Source organism: Notothenia rossii (genome assembly GCF_949606895.1).
Source record: "Notothenia rossii genome assembly, chromosome: 5".
Taxonomy (NCBI): domain Eukaryota; kingdom Metazoa; phylum Chordata; class Actinopteri; order Perciformes; family Nototheniidae; genus Notothenia; species Notothenia rossii.
Window position 1 is genome coordinate 27,906,323 of NC_136903.1, and position 20,092 is coordinate 27,926,414.

Genomic DNA, 20,092 nt, shown 5'->3' on the forward strand with positions numbered 1-20,092 from the left:
TATTGTATCTGCAAAGAGGACACAGCATTTTTATAGATTCCATTTAACAATGTTACTTCATGAGCAATTTGGAGAGTGGCAGCAATTTTATCTGTGAAAAAAATGTCACTTGTTCAGTAGGTGGCGCCAATGCACCAAGTATTTGATTAACACCCATGAAAATCTAAAAAGGAGAGAAAAAACTGCCTGTTTTCCATCAAGTCGGAGGCCGAGGGTGTGTGATATTCACTTGAAACACTTTGATCTGTAAAGATGAGTGGAAGAGGCAAAGGAGGAAAGGGACTCGGCAAAGGAGGTGCCAAGCGTCACCGTAAAGTTCTCCGTGATAACATCCAGGGAATCACCTGGGTTGCGGTCGAATAGTCCATTTTGCTTAGGAACCTTCCTAACAGAGTGAAATAACCCGGAAGTACCTCAGTGGCATAGGACATTCAGGTGCAGAAACAGAATAAGATAGAAACACAGATAGTTCAAAAGACATTAGAATATACACATGGATAATAAAAATACAAAATAATTACATAAAAATAAACATGTAGTAACAGTATGAATAGAAAATAACATTTGATTGTTGGGAGTTGTACATACACAAAAGGGGAGTCGGTACCGTAAGAGCCAGCATGCGGGACCGACTTTACAAGGTTTCGGTGAGTAACACGAGTGTAATGTGTAACGTTAATGACATCACATTTCTAGTTTCGTATTTTTAATAGTCTTATATTTCAACAGTTTTACGACAAACTGTGACTTTTTTGACATGGAATTGATTTTTTAAGATTGACAAACATCATATGTGTAATTTGTGGCACAATTCAAACGGATCGAAAGATAATCTTTCTCTCCCCATTGACTTCAATACATAATTTTTCAGAAATAAGGTCCCATGGGGCGGAAGTAGAAGGGCAGGACTTTGCCTCTCTATCCACTATCCCTTAACCCTGTGACGTTTCACACAGAGGTCAAGGAATAGACGATAGGGATAGACGATAGGAGCTGATATTTGGACTATTCGACCGCAACCCAAGCCCGTTCTATTTGTTGCGTTGATTTTCTTAGTTGAGCCAAAGCATTTGTTTTTAGAGTGTATTTATTGGATAATCTTGAAACTCAAATTAATAAAAGGAGGGAATGTTATATCAATCTTGCACCTAGTCATAGTAGTATGTTATTAAATATAGTTTTCAGAGCCAAGGGGCTAATCGTCTCTTTGCTAATTATTCACTTAAAGTGAGCTGAAGAAGAGGATGTTGAGATTATAATAGAGTTTGAGGGAAAACATGGAGGTTTGTGTGTTAGTTAATGTAAAGAAATGTATGTAAGTTCATGTGCAAACGTATACATAGTTTGTTAATTGGATAATTCATATCCTGCAAGACTCCTAAAGACAATGTGTGTGCCACGTTAAACATGGTTAGGGAACATGTTCGTTTGTCATTTAGAAAACCTATATTTGCCCCTGTGTTTCTTGTATTCGGGGGCATTTCCACAATTGACTGCTGTGGCAGGTGATGTTGTACTCCAAGATTACTAACAATACTGCAGGTGAAGCAGCCTGTCACTGAAGGAGCTGAACAGTGCAGACAGGGTTTTCTGGAGGGGGTGGGATATATTGTCCAATAGGGATTACAGCTATGCTATCACTCCCCTGTCCCCCAACAACTCCACAGTGTCCAGAGGGCTCCCCAGGACAGAGCTACCAATTCAACTCATTGACTTAATTTCTCTCTTATCAAGGAGCTTATTTAGCAGCCTATGAACAGGCAATTTATTGTGGATTAATCCTGCTAAAACTTGTCAGAACCTATGCCCTATAGTGTAACCTGATTCTGTTTGTTGTTTTCATTCACCTTTAACACAGGTGTGCAAAGTACACAACCAGGAGAGGCAGGGCTAAGCGCTGAGCTTCACTTTTAAAGCAAGTCAACCAGCTTGCCTCTTTACTTCAGTCCAATTCCACCATGTTTGCTTCAATCCTCCTGCTATGTGTCTTTGTGATCTTCATCCTCCTTCAACTCAAATCCCGTAGGCCCAAAAACTTTCCACCGGGACCCTCTCCCCTTCCAATACTTGGGAACATTTTGGAACTGAGTCTAGATAACCCCCTGAAGGACTTTGAGAGGGTAAGAAACATACAATCAAATAAATGATATTGTGCTTCCAATGCTTTAAATCGTTCTGGGATTGTGGTTCAAACTGTAAATAGTATGTAACATTTGTCTGGATTTGTTCAAGACTTGTGGCCACTGTGCTGCTTTTCCTGCTAGTGAGTTTCAAGAATTACTGGTGCTGCACTATGAGACTATGAATAAAATATTTTGGCTATTAGTGTACAATACATGTGGACGCCACTCAAATCAGTGCACTCTATACAGAGCTTTCCAGTGTATAGATGACTAGACACAGGCTTTTCAGACACTGCTAGTGATTACATAACACCATGCCTATCTGTGTACAGAGGTAACCTTCTGTGCACTTCAACTATAGCCAACCAGTGGTACAGGTCATACATATTGGGCGTTTTCTAACTTACACAAAATACATTACCTAGTAGTAAGTCAATAATTGGGACGAGCTTATGGGATCTCTACTGCCAAAGAGTTCACCACACATTGTAGGTTAAAGGGGAATCGTTTTGTGGTGGTCAATGCATCAAATCATTTATTTTAAAAACAGAATCCTCCATTTACGTACCAATGTCTGGAGTTCAAACTAAATACCACCCCAGTAGTCCATGAATGTGCTGGCTGAAGTCTTAGTTGTAATCTCGATAATCACAACCAACGCGATGCACACAATTGCTGCATCATTTAGCAATTTATTTTGCTTCGCATGTACAATAAAAGTACTTAATTTTTGCTCCAAACTCATAGTTGTCATATTGCCCTTTTTGGTTTTTATCTTGTTCATTTTCCTAAATGTACATGTATTAATTATTTTCATATTAGCGTTTCTAACAGTTTATTGTTTCATTATTATTATTATTATTATTATTATTATTATTACTTTGTGTTACTCTTTGTAAATTGTTGATCTGCTTTACTGACGGACTAGTCTGCTCCCGACTGTCTACTGCAGAGGTGCCCAGTACGTCGACCGCGGTCGACCGGTCGACCGCGGGGGCAATGCTGGTAGATCGCGAGTCATTCATAAATTTAAAAAAATCCAGCTCCGTTAAAATAGACAAAACAGGTTTTGATCCCTCCTCCTTTGGCCTCCCTGCCACTTAATTCAGGAGTTGACTTGATTGACAGAAAAAGCGACCTATTGCTTTCCAGTCTGTTAACACAGAATGCAAAGCGATACAAAATCAGTCAAGTGCCGGGAGAGACAAACAACAAAATGAGTGCGGGAACGAGCAAAAAGCTAAAGACATACCACTTCCACACAGAATGGGAGGGAGAATCTTTGTTTGTGATGTCACATTCAAAGGTTATTTGCCTTATTTGTAAAGCAAGCGTCGCTCTGCCAAAGAAAGGTAACGTGGAGAGGCATTATCGGAGTGTTCACAAGGCATATGACAGCGACTTCCCTCCGAGTAGCGAGTTGAGAAAGAGAAAGGTCATGTATTATTGCTACACAAACATTATCTCTTAGTCTTAGTGTCGCCAACTCGTTTCTAACATGCAAAAAGACAAACAAATGCGTCTATGGTCGGTGTATTTTCGACCTTTCCAATCCAGAAGAGATCTCTCTCTCCCCCGTCTGTTTGCAAGGGGGCGAGGCAGTTTACACACACGCAGCTGCTACATGCAGCAACACACGGAGGAGATGGTGGAGAGAAGCGCTCCAAGGTGTGGTTACATGTTACCCGTCTTGAGGTGGACAATGCTCGTCACCAAAAGAGTTTAGCATGTAAGGGCGGTAACACGAGCAATTTGTCTAAACATTTAGCAAAAGTGCTCCACATTCAGACGGAGGAATGCACCGGGTTCGACTGTCTTTCGAGTAGCTCTGTAGCCCCATCCACGAGTAACGTTTCCACGTCAGGTGTTATGTATGCTAGCAGCAACACACGGAGTTAACTACATTATACAAACATGGGTTAATGATTAGAGGTAACTGAGTTATTTATTTTGTTAAAGTTTCAGCTATTCTGTTTCCAGTTCTGTCATCAGATTATTTAATAAGATTTGTTAAAACATTGTTGTTTCTTTTGATGTGAAATATTATTTATTTAATTCAAATAAAAAGCAATGTTAATTTTGTTCACAATTTGTTAAGTTAATTTAATAATATATGTATTTTTGAATCAAGTATTCATCTTTATTGTCTTCATTGTTAGTTTCCACATGCCTAAAACAACCTCAAACTAAATCTAAAAGTTGATGGCTAAATAAGAGCGTTTGAGAAATTGTGCAAGGCACACAGTAGTAGTCCGAATAGTCGATTAATCGTTTCATTAATCTATAGATTAATCGATAATCAAATTAGTCGTTTGTTGCAGCCCTATTGTAGTTATCCCATGTAAAAATAAAACGTGTTATTCAGCAACCCTTGCAATTTGGGTTTTTATTTTTGGTTGGTAGACCTCGGTTAGCTGGTCATTTCAAAAGTAGCTCACCAGCCAAAAAAGTGTGGGCACCCCTGGTCTACTGTATGTTTGACATGCTGCAAGCCAAATTTCCTATGTGAACAGTTAAAGACGGAAATTAGTGGAGAAATATGTTTTTGTTTTACTTTGGTGAAAAAATCATATGTATGTCTTTCAAACACTGACATGTTATCTTGTTGTCCCCCAGCTGAGGAACACCTATGGAAATGTGTACAGTGTGTTTCTCGGTACCAAAGCAGCTGTTGTCATCAATGGGATGAAGGCCATGAAGGATGCTATAGTGACCAAGGGCATTGATTTTGCTGGAAGACCACAAGATCTGTTTGTCAATGACAGCACTGAGAGAAAAGGTAAAACAGACATGATGTCACATAGGGCAAATATTGTATCACTAAATGTATTATTTAAAAAAAGAAAGGCTGTAATAATAGTCTCCATTTCAAATAGGTTTTAAGGTAGATGAGCTCTGAAATAGAACACATTTGACAGTGATGAACCCATTTGTGACATTGGATGATGCCGCATTTGTGAATTGATTTTCTCCAAATGAAGTTGTTCCAACTCTTTCGTCATTCTAATTTAACGCTGTTTCAGTTAACTACCGATTTAATCCTTGTTCTTTTGGGGAAAGTCTTAGTGGAATTAGACACCGTCCTATCTGACATCCCTGAAAACTGGCCCTTCGGCTACTGTAACATCAAGGCAGAGAAGTCATCTGACTTACTTATTCTTCTCACCTCCTTTGCACTTTCACTGTCTAATTCCCACCTTCTTACAAAGCTGGCCACCGCCTTGATTTTATTTTCACCAGAAACAGCTCTACCTCAAACCTCTTTGTAGCGCCCCCCCCCCCTTATTCACATCCTACTCTCTCCACTTATCGAAACACGACTAACCTATCTCCTCTAATCTCTCCATCTCTACTATACTTGTGTGACATGATCTTCACCCCCTCTCTCACTTCTCTCTGGCTTAATGTATGCTCCCAGCTGTATCAGATTTGCTTCTCAGTTATGCCTCCTAAATATGCTGCAAGACTGAAGTTCCCACACTGCTTCCTTCAATGGTTACCAGTGGCTGCCCAGACAGTTTTAAGAAGCTAATACTGACGCTGTGAATGGATCTGGTACTTCCTACAACTTGCTTTGCATCAGCCAATCGAATCCTTACTCCGTCACTGTGACTAGGACGAAGGCCCCCTTAACGAAAACACACCTGTTTTTATCCTGGCTTGAAAATGACATAACAAGCTTCCCACTGATATCAGAACACATACAAGTCTACAAATCTTCAGTTGCAGACTGAAAAAACCACCTGCTTAATTAATTAAAATATATATAATTCTCACTTCTGTACCTAGCACTTAGAAAGGTTTTTTTTATTTGTTTCTCCATGGTTCAATGCACTTTTTGTAAGTTGCTTTTGATAAAAAGCCTCAGCGAAATAAATGCAATGTGATGATCTGTGAGTTCACACTATGTGCTCTTTTTGCCTCTTCACATGTTATAGGAGTAATTCTGGCAGACTATGGCCCGAGTTGGAAGGATCACCGTCGCTTTGCTCTTATGACTTTAAGGAACTTTGGTCTTGGGAAGGATTCTATGGAGGAGAGGATTCATGGAGAGATTAAATACATTACGGATGATCTGGAAAAGAGCATTGGTATGTCATCTGGGGGTCCACTATCCTTACTTGTATGTTAGGGTTAACCTTAATCAGTGGCACCACAAATTATTGATGATTATAATACAAAGTGGATTTTGATTGATGTCATACATTTCCCTTAATGTTGTTGAATTCTGCTCTGTGGTTGTTAGCTTAATCTTTCTTTGTATTTTTGCGTTTAACATTTCGTCTTTTTCAGGCAAATCCTTTAGTCCTCAGCTCATGTTTCATAACGCAGCCTCCAACATCATCTGCCAGGTCTTGTTTGGTCAGCGCTACGAGTATGACGATGAGTTCATCAAAGTGATTGTGAAGTGCTTCACCGATAATGCCAAGTTAGCCAATGGACCATGGGCTATGGTGAGCCAGCATGTTTCAGCCTTTAGATAAGAGGAGTCTTAGACTAAAATGTCTAAAGCTTCCAGTGTTTCAAACTAAAAGCTTTTAGCATGCTTTTGTATCGATGTTTTGCCAGTTATAATGTGCCTCATCTTAATTGAGCATATTAGTATGCTAGCATTTGTTAATTAAACCAAACTGAAAGGACAACTGAACCTAATGGTGTCAGGTCTTGAAGATGGTTTCGAAGGAAAAATTCAAATTTTGATCTTCTGAAACAGGTGGACATTTCCATCGCTGCATTAGTTTAAAAAATATTATGAAATATTGTATTGATCTTTTCTTTAACCTTACTTTAAACACATGTCAAAGCTGACAATATCCGAAAACAACGCTAAAATGTTGCTATATATGCTGTTGTCAAGATACACAACTAAGCATCGTTTGACGGTCCTTTTAACACCTCTTCGCTTCATTCCAGATGACCATGTGAATTAGAATGATCAGATGATAATGAAAAATAAAAAATAAACTGTGTGCGTACCATTTTAACCTTAATCGTTTATTTATTTTTCCTTTTTTTCACAGCTGTATGACTCTTTCCCGATGATTCGTAGCCTACCACTGCCCTTTAGACGGGCCTTTAAGAATGTCAAGGTATGTAATCAGAGAGAGATTTAAATAAAAATATAAAATACCTATATAAATAAATTTAAAAATGGTACAGTGGATTTTTCTGACACATATACAGTGACAACCCAAACATTTGGTGGTTTATAAAAAAAAGAAACTAAACAACACTAAAAGTGTTGAATATCTACTTGAATGTTTGTCAGACGTGTCAGGCTCTTGCGCTTCCTGTAGTGCAGGAGCACAAGAAGACCAGAGTCCCTGGACAACCACGAGACTTTGTTGACTGTTATCTGGATCGGCTGGATAAAGAGGTGTGTGTGTGTGTGTGTGTGTGTGTGTGTGTGTGTGTGTGTGTGTGTGTGTGTGTGTGTGTGTGTGTGTGTGTGTGTGTGTGTGTGTGTGTGTGTGTGTGTGTGTGTGTGTGTGTGTGTGTGTGTGTGTGTGTGTGTGTGTGTGTGTGTGTGTGTGTGTGTGTGTGTGTGTGTGTGTGTGTGTGTGTGTGTGTGTGTTTATTATTTATTTATTTAGTAGGTGTGTGTGGTAGTTTCTATGCTCTGTAGGATATGTGGGTAACATTGACTTGTAATCCTGTTTATCTCTATCTTCTGCTGTTCCTAGAAAGGCAATGATGCGTCTACCTTTTCAGAAGATCTGATGATTATGTACACTCTAGATCTTCACTTTGCAGGGACTGACACTACCTCAAACACCCTGCTTACTGGTTTCCTTTACCTAATGACCTACCCACACATACAAGGTATGCCTGCATACTTGAATGACTTTTATGTTCTATAGATCTTCCATTGATTGTCTATTTATATTATGTATATATATATATATATTGATGTCTCAAATCTCATAAACACCAAAAGCCAAAAAAGCAGAAAGACCGCAATTACCTAGAGCAGCGGTTTTCAAAGTGTGAGGCGCGCCTCCCCTGGGGGGCGCCAGAGAGCTTCAGGGGAGGCGCAGCGTGAGACACAAAAGAACGAGAAAAAGACGAGTAAAGTGACACTTGCCCACTTGTGGCTGTCTGTGGAGACCGAGTTCCCCCACCTCGCCAAAAAGGCTGTAAAAGTGCTCATTCCCTTCACCTCCACCTACCTGTGTGAGTGCAGGTTTTCCGCAGTGACTTTGATCAAAAGCAAGTACCGGTAAAGGCTGCAGCCAGAGGATGATCTGCGTTTATTCCTGTGTGCATCAAAGACGCAGACTCATTGTTCCCACTAAAGTAGGAGTGAGTGTAATAAGGACGCAAAGTTGACGTTCAGTGTGTTACCGGGAGCATATAAGGATTTATCCACCATGTTGAAAATGTTAAAAAAAATATGTCTTGAGAACACGGCGTGTGGAAATATACGGGTCGTGCTGCAGCTAGATGTGCCTGTCCTCTGTAAGAAGGTGTCGGCGACTGACATGCAAGGAAGAACGGCTGTCCACAGGCTGTTCCAACTTTAACAACTGTATTAACTTCCAGGGTAGTGAATTGAACATGCAATTGTAATTGGGTGTGTGGTATATTTTCATGCACGGACACGCATGTTCCACAACACACAAACTGAACAACACTCAATTTTCCGATCGCTACCAGAGTCCTTGCAATCTTGTTATAATAACAAGTGAACGTTACTGATGCAATATGGTTGAGACAATTCGGGCTTATTCTAGAGTGGTGCAAGGAATAGTCCAAGTAGTGGGGGAGTTTTATACAATATGTTTAAAACATAAAAATAAAAAGGTTTAAAAAAGTTATTGTTTAATGTTTGAAGGAGGTGACGCTACTCAGCCAATCTAATCGGTGCAGTCAGCACGATAGATTCAAACACACAAACACAGAGACGAGACAAGAGGAGAGAAACAGTCGGAGTAATTTCAAATGGCGGAAGGTAGACAGCGAAAACAGAGCATTTAATTACATTTTCTCTTACTGGATCTCTTTGAAATGCAATTGAATACCCCTGCATTATAATAACAACAACAACAATAATAATAATAATAACAGCAATAATAATTGGGAGGGGGGGCGCGGCTGTTCTTATGTTCTCTGAGGGGAGGCTCACCTACCCACACTTTGAAATCCCCTGGTATAGACAAAAATTGTCACACTAATAAGTGTAAATGTTAAGTGCGTTAATGCAAGTGCACACAGGTTCGCCTTTTCACCACCTCAGTCATGTTCTTCACTATGCCTTATGCCGTTCATCTTCTTTGTCGTGTCATCGCCCTGAGATCCTCCACAGCCGGCTGTTTAAATATTCCTAAAGTCTCCCAAAATAAGATTGGTGAGGCAGCTTTTATTCACTATGCTCCTAAACTGTGGAACACCTTATCAGAAAATATCAGAGAGGCCAACTCGGTGGACATTTTTAAATGACAGCTCTTTTTAAATTAGCTTTGTATTAGCAACACCCTCCTTTTAAATGGACTTATAGTCTTTATTATTTACTTAATCTTTTTTGTTTTAACCTATATTATAACTGTTTAATTAGAGACATATCCTTTTAGGTTGGTCTTTTAATTGTTTTACTTCTATTATAATTAGCATTACGTTTGTATTATTTTATTCTATTGAGTATATATTTATTTTAATTTTATCAATTTTATAGGTTTTTATATTTGGTTGTATCTATCTGTTTTGTCTTACTTTATTTTTTCAGAGAGGAATCATTATCTATTTTATTGTTGTTATTATCCTATATTTTACCTCCTGTGTCCTCGTCCTAACCCATTAAAATACTATGTTATGTTGCTATGACGCATGTTTTCAAAAAGGTCATAACATCTGATCTGAGTGGAATTTCTTGTTTGTTAGAAAAATGTGATGTGTAACATATTGTAAAGCACTTTGAGCTGCACCTGCTGTAAGATAAGTGCAATATAAATAAATTTGTATTATTATTATTATTATTATTATGATTGTATTCACATTTCAGATATATTGCCAAGTATTATTATGTCTCTGCTATTTCTCTCAGAGTGTTGTCAGCAGGAGATAGATGAGGTGTTGGGAGGGAAGGATCAGGCCAGTTTTGAGGACAGACACAACATGCCTTACGTGCAGGTAAGCCATTAGACAGATTCCTTCAAATAAGTGCACTTTTATTTCATGTGCCTCTGAGCAGCTTATTTGTCAAACATTGACACAAAGACTAATCCCGATATATGCAGAGTGAAATTAATCAGGCATTAAATCTGCTGATATAAGTCCTTTACTTTGGGGTCCTTGTGATATATACATCTGAATCAATTCCTTTGAGCTACATTTATCTTTTTTTTTTTCCTGTTTGGTTTTCAAAAATATTTAGGGACTGAGAGCTTGCATTGTTGTTCTTCTGGTGTAAAAAATCTCTTCTTTCAGGCTACGATCCATGAAATCCAGAGGGTAGCGAACACTGTTCCACTGAGCGTCCCGCACTGTACGATTAAAGACACCGAGCTTATGGGATATTCCATTCCAAAGGTAAGAAGCAGCTGGTCTTAAATTGTTTTTTTGACAAAGGGACAATATAGTAATGTGTTGTGGAAACTCACTGCACTGTATCAGCATACCGCCTTGTAGGGAGTTAAAAGTGACTTTACTGCCGAATCTCATTCCCATTGAAGCTTAAAGATTGTAAGAAAACAGTCACATGTCTTTCAATTTATCGCAAAATACTTGAATAATGGTATAAACAATAGGCCTCATTAACCAAAATCCTCCTTAGTTAGTGTGAATGCTGTGCAACAGCATTCCACTATAGTTCTTCAAATCTGTATTCTTCCTCTTCATCTTCTTATTTCAACCAATACTTTGGCTCTCAGTAACTTCAGCATACTTTCAGCTACAGAAACCATTAGAATATCAAACTATTCAGCCTTTTCAGCACATGATGGGAAACTTTCAACTTTTTCAAAATATTTTATACTTTTTCTAAATATTCAGCGTTTTTAACATGTAACTCAATTGGAGGCACCTTCAAATCCTCTTTTACCTAAACCTTGCGCCAAATGCTACTCCTTCCACATACTTTCAGCTACAGAAACCATTCAAATATTAAAATGTTCAGCTCCTTCAGGACATGTGTGCTATGACTTTTCTTGTTTTTGACTTTTATACTTTTTGAGATATTTAGCTTAGTTTGGAGCTTGGTAAAGAGGCCTCCTTCAGATTTTAACATGATTTATAACAATAAATAAAAATTAAGAAAACAAATTAAACAAAATTCCTCCTGAGGGCATGAAGTGACAAAAACGTTCAACATGTCTCCATTAGGGCCCATTGTAAATCAAGCCTGATCTATACCCAGAGCAGCAGCTGCACACCTTCAGTAAATCTGTAAAAAATGCCACATTATGGGCCCTAAAGTACACACAAAGCAGATTCCGACGCTCCTCACGGTCCTGACATCCTCCACGCGTTGACATTTTACGAAAGCAGCTACCGTTTTTAAACTATAGTTTGAAATGTAAGAGGTTCATTTCTCATTCAGAACAATGGAAAGGCTCTCCTTTCAAATCACATCTCCATGGAAACCTTGCATCTCTGGGCTCACGTACACAGGTGTTTGATAACGTTGTCACCATGGTAACCTTTGATCTCTGGGCTCACACACAGGTGTTATGATTAGCTGATCAGCACAGAAACAAACACTGACAAACAGACTGGAGTTTAAAGACTGTCTCAGCCTATTATTTTTCTGTCTGATGGAGACTTCATACTGACTTCAACATGTTCCACATATTTTATACATCATTGGGGACATATGGTTTTAATTAAAAAGTTTGCAGTTCAAATATTCTGATGCTTTTCAAAGCGTTTTTACTTTCTTTTCTCTTCTTAATACACATTCATTCACTACTACTTACATTTAATATCTAATTCCTTCAGCCTACTTTCAGCTACAGAAACCATTCAACTATTAAATTATTCAGCTATTTCAGGACATTGAGGCTATACGTGTTGTTGTTTATACCTTTTTTAAACCTTTTCTTTTAAATATTAAGCTTATTTTTCCTACTCTTCCAGTTTAACTTTCAAGTTTTCTTTTCACTTTCAAGTTTCCAACAAAGTCATTGGAATGCATTTGAGCTTTAACAATTTTGATTCAAATAGTTTCACTTTTCTGCATTTCTCCGCTAAGTTCAGGAACACACTTACTTGGTTTTTGTAGCTAAAAGCATTCAACTAATAACATTCAGCCTTTTCTCAGCAACAAATGTACAGTTTACAGCATTCACATGCATTTTCAGCAGGAAATGCATTTTCTAGTTTGTCTTGTTGTTCTTGAGAAGGGTTCCCTAAAACAAAAAAGTGTTTCATGACTTAAAATGCTAATTGTATTTTTGAAATGATTGGTGAAAAAAGAAATCTCCCTTTTGTACGTAGCCTTTATAAAGGCTTATTTGAATCCAATGCAGTAGCACTGACAGTGGTTTGGCTTATTAATAGCGATTGTATTTGCATTATTCCTGATTTTTGTATTTAGTTTCGTCATGGTTGAATGGAATTATTGTTAGTTGCTTTGGATAAAAGTATCAGCTAAATTAAATGTAATGTTCCTTATTTTCTCCTCAGGGTACGCTGATCATTCCTAACCTGACCTCAGTGCTTAATGAGGAGGGACAATGGAAATTCCCCAATGAATTCAACCCTGAAAACTTCCTCAATGACCAGGGAGAGTTTGTTAAACCAGAGGCCTTCATGCCTTTCTCTGCAGGTACGAGAGCATTACAAAAATCAACAGTACAGGTCTCACTGTTTCACACCTGTAGTGGCATGCACACATGTTGAAGATGGTCTTATTTTATGTCACAGGTCCTCGTATGTGTTTGGGAGAGGGTCTGGCTCGTATGGAGCTCTTCCTCATCCTGGTGACGCTGCTGAGGAAGTTCAATTTCATCTGGCCTGAGGATGCAGGAAAGCCAGACTACACTCCAGTCTATGGCGTCACTCTGACTCCCCAACTGTATCACATGAAAGTCCAACTCAGGGAAACAAATTAAAGCCGTCTTCAGATAAACAGCAGACCAGAGGAGACCTAGATTGATAAAAACAGCTTTTAAATACTCGGAACAAATACAAAATGAACAATAGAGGGCTTTTTTTGCCAACCGTAATGGCTGTTAACAATACATATATCGAAATATGCCATAAATGCGAGTGAGCATTAATGTTATAGCTGGACTGCTGGACTTTTACATACATATAAACATCCATTACATTCAAGTCCTTTCCAAACAGTTTCACAAAACGCTGATAAAACACTGGGAAAGTATTTCTCAGTACACCAGATTTGTGGTGTCTGCCATTTGTGACCACAACCCACGATGGTGCAAGTATCATGAGGAGACAGGCAACATGTTAAGCTACAGGTCATGTGGCCTCCACTGGCAGGGGCGCCGCCAGGGATTTTGGGCCCCATGAAAAGATATCACATTGGGCCCCACCACCAGACCCAGGCCACGCCAACCAAGCACAATTGTTGTAACCACACCTCCAGAACCCAACCCACTCATTTATGCTTTAAATAACTCTACCTGTACAGGCTTGCCTCTATCTCGTAGTCCAATACTAACCGCACAATACTTACTTACACTGAGCTGTGAACATATAACACTGGGCAGACGTGCAACATTCTACAGTAGAATTCACTATTTATATAAGACTAACATTCCTGACAATAGATCTCAATAGTCATCTTTTATGGTGTACATGCCTTTTTAATAACATTTTTGAATGGAACATTCATAAATCTAAATAAATCTAACTTAAATATACATGACCTCTTAAATTAAAATAAAGTGAACATTAACACCAATATTATCATTTATAAAATGCTATAACAAAAAAAAAAACATAAGCAGCAGATTTTTGTATTAAATAAAATACATACCAACTGAATATGGATCTGTTGGTCCTGGCACCAGGGGGAGGGACAACTGATTTAGTATGAATAGCTGCTAAAAATGTACCTGCATTTATTAAATGTCAGCTAAAAGAGGAGTGAAATGAAAAACCTCTTCATTTTCTGTGAAGATATTAACAGTACTTAATGTCAGCAAAACATTACAATATTATTTACAATGGACTAAGCTTAGCTAACAGACTAATTTTCACCATGGACCACCCACCTTTTCTTTTGAAAAACTGGGTGACATATTGTCACCCTTTAGTCCCTCTCTCTTGTCTTTCTCTCCTTTCTTTTCTTTCTTGAAAGCCTGACTTTGTGAGTGGTTGAGACATGGCACACACGTAGGTACTTACATCCCTGCTCCTCACATGCTCTCACTCTTTGCCAGAAAGAGCGGTGCCGCACAGCATTTGGAGGCAGGACCAAACCATTACATGTAAATAGAGAGGGGTGTACAGAGGCTTTGGATAATTAACTTTTGGCAGAAAAAAAGTGAAATGAATCGTAAGTGTAGTGAGTACATTATCAATTTAACTTTATATTAATGTTAATTGTTGATGATTGATGAAAAGTTACTTAAAAAATTGTTCTTAATGTTCTAAAAATGTTTGGGGCCCCTGTCAGTCACGGGCCCTTAGAATCGTCCTAACCTTTCACCCCCTTACGGCGCCCCTGTCCACTGGTAGCGGGATGCCTGAGCCACCAATCAAACCCAAAAATATTTCCTGATGACTTTACCTTTGTGCATCTGCATAGCTTCTCTTGCGTATAGCCCTTTCGTTTACACGAGGCCGTAACAAAACGATAAAAACGGACCCCGCAAACAATAACGGGTCCCAAGGTGGATAGATCTGCAAACGGAACGCTCTGGGGGGTCAAACGGCTCCGTGTGTAAGCCTCTATAGCAGGGGTCACCAACCTTTTTGTCACCGAGGGCTACTTCAAGGGTACTGAGTAATACGAAGGGCTACTTGTTTGATACAAACTTCCTGAATAACATAATTGCACGCTTCACCTTTAATGATAATATTATTAATAATAATAATCAGAATACATATTAATTTACTGTATGTGAAGGACTGTCTGATCACATGTTAATGTTAATTATTCCTCACAATAATTATTAACAATGATTTACCATTGATATAGCAACCCCATTGTTTTGTTATGAAAATGTATCTATATTTATACACATTCTCGCGAGATCTATCAGGGGTAGTTGTAATGCTGCGTTCACACCGGACGCGACTTCGCTCTAATCGCTTGAGTTTCACCGCTGCTGCCAGCTGTGTTTACTCGCATCATTCAAACAAGACGCGCTGGCTCGGGAGCTACAACTAAAACAAAATGAACATATTTTACCGTGATTAAATTGTAATACACTTTTCTAAATGATGCCGAAGTAACAACATACTGATACCGTTTAGTAAAAACCATGAATTAATGCTTGACAAGTCTGCAGACAAGACGGCAGGCGAAAAACCTTTTAAAATGCTTGTTTTCTGAATGGAGATTGGGTCGACCAGGCTAAGCTAACGTTGTATATGCTCATTCCACACTCATAACAACGGCCTACAGACATAAATAAACCAGCGACTGTATTCGCCATGACACAGACAGTCTGTGGTTTGTACTTGTTTAACTTTTGTCCAGTTTCTGAAAAGATATGAGGAGCTGTGATCTCTGTTTGCTAACTGCTAACAGCTAACTGCTGATGTTTTCTGGTTGAACGTCAGTGGCAGGCTGAGATCCTCACCACTGCGGTGTGTGTGTGTGTGTGTGTGTGTGTGTGTGTGTGTGTGTGTGTGTGTGTGTGTGTGTGTGTGTGTGTGTGTGTGTGTGTGTGTGTGTGTGTTGCGGTGTGGTGATGAGGCCCATGATCGTAGCTGCTCATGCTAGCTTGTCTCAGCTAAAGGTGGAACGGAGATTTGGTGCGTGGAGTTCAACTCTGAACCTATCTGGGGTCAGAGTTCAATTTCACGCACCAAATCTCCATTTCACTTACATATGTACATACAAAATGTGTGCTTTTAAAATGTTATATTCAATATTGTCATTTTAAAAATTAAAAATGTATTCAATAATTTTTTTAGACGGAGCTCCATGGTGACTTGTGCTATTTTTAGAACATGCACGTGGGCGACCAATTTCCCCCCTGCGGGCGACTTAGTGCCCGCGGGCACCGCGTTGGCTACCCCTGCTCTATAGTCTATAGATTTTGAGGGGTGGCATTCCCTGGCAGAAGTATATGCTGATTTAATCACAGTCATATCAATCAATGTTAACTTGGAAAGCCACAATATTAATATTTTTAACTCAATAACATCAGATACATTATTGTGGCACATCAGTAAAGCCTTACATATACATATATAAGATGGCAGACATAATTCAATGAATTTTAACTGAACAATAACTGAATGAGTTTGTTTCACTCTTAGACCAGCAGGGGTACCAAATCTATGCAGACTGCTGCAATAAGTACATGAATGAACTGTCTCATAGATGTTTGTCTGAATGAATATGATAATATTAACAATCATATTATTCCTATCAGCTGTCAATCACTGTTATGATTCACATATTCATTTATTATTGAATAAACTATATTTTTTGGTGGAGTTAATGATGAATGTTCCTCAAGATGCTTGCTCACCCCCCTTCAAATTTGAAAGACAAGAAATTATATCATGTTTCAAAATTCAAAAGATTCAAAGGAAGAGTGCAGCGCGACACAACTTTACTGTAAACAGTTACAAATAACAAACATTAAAGAAGTGACTAACTGCATCAGTTAGGGTTAAAAAACGTGTATTCAGCTAAAACCATGGCTAAAACATATACATCGCTGCAGTTATTATCCAGTGGAAAGTCCTTACCTACTGGCTTAGTTAAATCAAAGTGGTTACTTTTTTTGGACTGGGCAGTGTAGTTTTACTTCTTATTTGACTTTCTCAGGACTTGAAACAGTTTTTTGGGGGCAGACCACCACAAAGAAAAAAAAATATTTACACACGTAAGGTCAGTGCTTGAATTGGGCCGGTACTCACCGGTACACAGTACCGGCACTTCTGATTTTTACCCATGTGGTACCGGCACTTCTTACTGAGTACCGGCAAGGTGCCGGTACTCAGTAAAATGCCGGTACTCAGCCGCCGGCAATATACGTATATATTGTAAACGCAACGCAGCGCAAATGTGGGTCTGACTCTGCCTCGCAGAGGGGGACTGGCTGTCTACATGACGTGGCCTGCCGACATTGCCACTTTCATACAGATCATACTAATGCCCTCGATTGGTTTCTGTGTGTCATTCAAGCTCGGGAGGGTGTGTGTTGGTGTATGTGTGGCGCGAGCGAGCGAGAAAGCACGCGCACCGGTTACGTGTATTGTTGTTAGCATCTGGTGCTAGCTAGCTGCGCTAACGGATATAAGGAGCTGTTTCAACAACAAGGTGGAGGGAGAGTCCTTTGCTGTCAGACTGAGAGGCTGATAACTACAGCTCTGGTGAGGTAAATTACTCTCTGAGTCTTTAGATAGTTAACTTAGTTTAAGTTATCTCAGTGGGTCTCAAACGGTTCGGTCACCATTTATGTAAACACATATTTCCATTTGAGGGGGTAGTGATTAGTAAAATATGCATGAATAATGCAAACAAAATGTTAACTGGGTGAAAAAAGGTAAGATAAACTTGTTGAGAGCTAAAACTAGTCTTTGCTGTTGCCTCAAAGAGGAGCAGGGGGAGAGGAGGGAGACAGGAGAGGCCGATTCAGGAGCCCAGACACACTCACAACTATAAATGAACCAAAAACAAATAAATAAACAAGTTTCAATGTTTTTTCATATTGGATATTGTATGTTATTGGTTATGGCCATGTACTTATGATTTTATGATTATTTAAATGTATACATTTTTGTTTCATATGGGTGTAGTCTCTTTATTTCCCCCTCAAAATGCACCAGATTGATGCATTTAAGTCCAACATTTAAAAAAAAATCTTACCGGGGGAGCATGCCCCCGGCCCGGCCCCACTGTTCCCAAATAGATTTGCAATTTTTTTTAAATAGTAACCCATCTCCATATGTTTCTTTTTGGGTAGTAGATTTAAACTAGAGGGCTATCACTTTGTGCAGCAACGCTATTGACAAATAAATCCAGCAAAATGGCACAAAAAACTGGTAGTGGCCTCAGGGACGAGGAGTCATTTAACCAGCCAGTAGGAGTCAAGCTTTACTTTCTTTTATATCCATAAAGAAAAAGTAAATCTGTTTACAGTTGTTTCATTATGGATGTTGAGAGGTATCCATATATCTCTTCATTTTGCTCTCAAATTGCACCAGATTGATGCATCTAACTTCAATATTTAAAAAAAATGTGTCCTGGGGGAGCATGCCCCCGAACCCCCCTAGACAAGAGGGTGTCAGGTCCACTCCCCACTTATAAAAATAGCACTTTACCACTGCACCCCCTCTAATCTCAGATGCACCCTGAGTCATTTTGTTTAAGTACAGTGAGCCTTTCTAAAATATACAGTAAAGAGACAAACCCACCAGCATTATAGGATATACTATGACTTTGTGGCAAATACTTGTTGCTGATTTAGAGTACTGGCACCTTTTTTATTCCAATTCAAGCACTGCGTAAGGTCATCATCTTAACAGTTGTCTATGCTCATCTAGTCATCCGTGAGCAGAGCATCAAGTTGGCATGCCTATAACAGCTGAATGCGGCGATTAACGCCTCACAAACTGATTAAGATCAACAGCTTAAGTGCGTTTTGATTCAATGCTGAGTACAGCCAAACTTGACAGTCTCTTCTCTGTCATTGTAGACCGCAAATACCTCATTCCTTCCGTTTACTTGAGTCTGAATGCTTCTAGTTTTGCACCGTCCCGCTCAAATGAATTCGCAAGACGTGCGTCTTGTGCTGCATTCACTTGCACTCGGACATTAGAGATTTTCTCTCATGAATGTCCGATGAGCCGCAACTTTTCTTTCAAAACAGATGCCAACTGGGGTGGCAGCTGGGGTGGCAAGGCTATTTTTTAGGGTGGCAGTTGCCACCCCGTGCCACCCGGTAGATCCGCCCCTGCTCTCCCCACGTCTCCTGCTGCTGCTGGGCTGTCAGAAGAGGGGGAGGAAAAGAGAGGCACCATTTATTATTCTTATATTATTATACGGAGAACAGAGTCGTTATCAATTTGGTTTAAAGCTCAATAAATAACAAAGAAGACCTCTGACCGGCACTTTTCTAATTTTGCACGGAAGATTTCAACTTTAACGGACATGTTGACCAGCGAAATAAAATGTTAACGGAAACTCTGCCGCACGCAGTGGCGGCCGCCCCACCTCTTCCCACATACAACATTTTTATTTTTATTTTTAATTAAATAAAAAAATAAAAAATAAAATAAAATATATATTTCAAAAATATATATATTTTATATTTTTTATTTTTAATGAACAAGGTAAATATCATACAAACTGTATCAGTAAAATGTATAATCTACAATAAAATCTTGTTTAAAATTGTGTTACGATGTCTAAAGTTACTGATAAGTCACATGTTTCCTGCCTGGCCTTGCCCTTGGCATTAGTTTATCATTACGGGGCGCTGCCCCCGAGCCAAACAGCAGCAACCAGCACGTTGCAAAAGTCTCAATAGTAAACTGTGCCGCCGAAACATAATTTCAGCCAATCAGCGCCGTCAAATATTTTGGTCACGAGAGCGCTCACGTTGGCGCCCACGTTGGCGCCCACGTTGCTTACGTGCGTTGACGTGAGTGGTTTTTTAGAGTAGTGAGGTACTGGGGTAGTATCTATAGCAGGGGTCGGCAACCTTTTTGATATGAAGTGCCATTTAAAAAAAAATTGTTATCAGCGTGCAAGCGATCGAGAATTATCAACGGGGGGGGGGGGTTGAGGAGCACGGTCGTCAACTATCAGCAGGAGGGGCGGGGGAGCCTAGCAGTGTGTGGACCTGTCAGTGCAACTTACATGATGCCGAATTTAA

General features: G+C 39.3%; 1 protein-coding gene and 1 long non-coding RNA gene across 2 annotated transcripts; both read left to right on the forward strand.

The window, feature by feature from the left end:
- Positions 1–1,666: 1,666 nt before the first annotated feature.
- LOC307041928 (cytochrome P450 2F2-like) lies at positions 1,667–13,460 on the forward strand. The gene is made up of 11 exons (XM_079685536.1): positions 1,667–2,120; positions 4,740–4,902; positions 6,062–6,214; positions 6,417–6,577; positions 7,145–7,213; positions 7,393–7,500; positions 7,808–7,946; positions 10,165–10,250; positions 10,548–10,649; positions 12,744–12,885; positions 12,984–13,460. The coding sequence occupies exons 1-11, from the start codon at positions 1,959–1,961 to the stop codon at positions 13,169–13,171; spliced, it is 1,473 nt and encodes a 490-aa protein (XP_079541662.1). The 5' UTR covers positions 1,667–1,958; the 3' UTR covers positions 13,172–13,460.
- Positions 13,461–15,934: 2,474 nt separating this feature from the next.
- On the forward strand, positions 15,935–17,993 carry LOC307041931. Its single transcript, XR_013808948.1, has 2 exons — positions 15,935–17,194; positions 17,232–17,993. It is a non-coding gene; the product is annotated as an uncharacterized lncRNA (long non-coding RNA).
- The last annotated feature ends 2,099 nt before the right edge of the window (positions 17,994–20,092 follow it).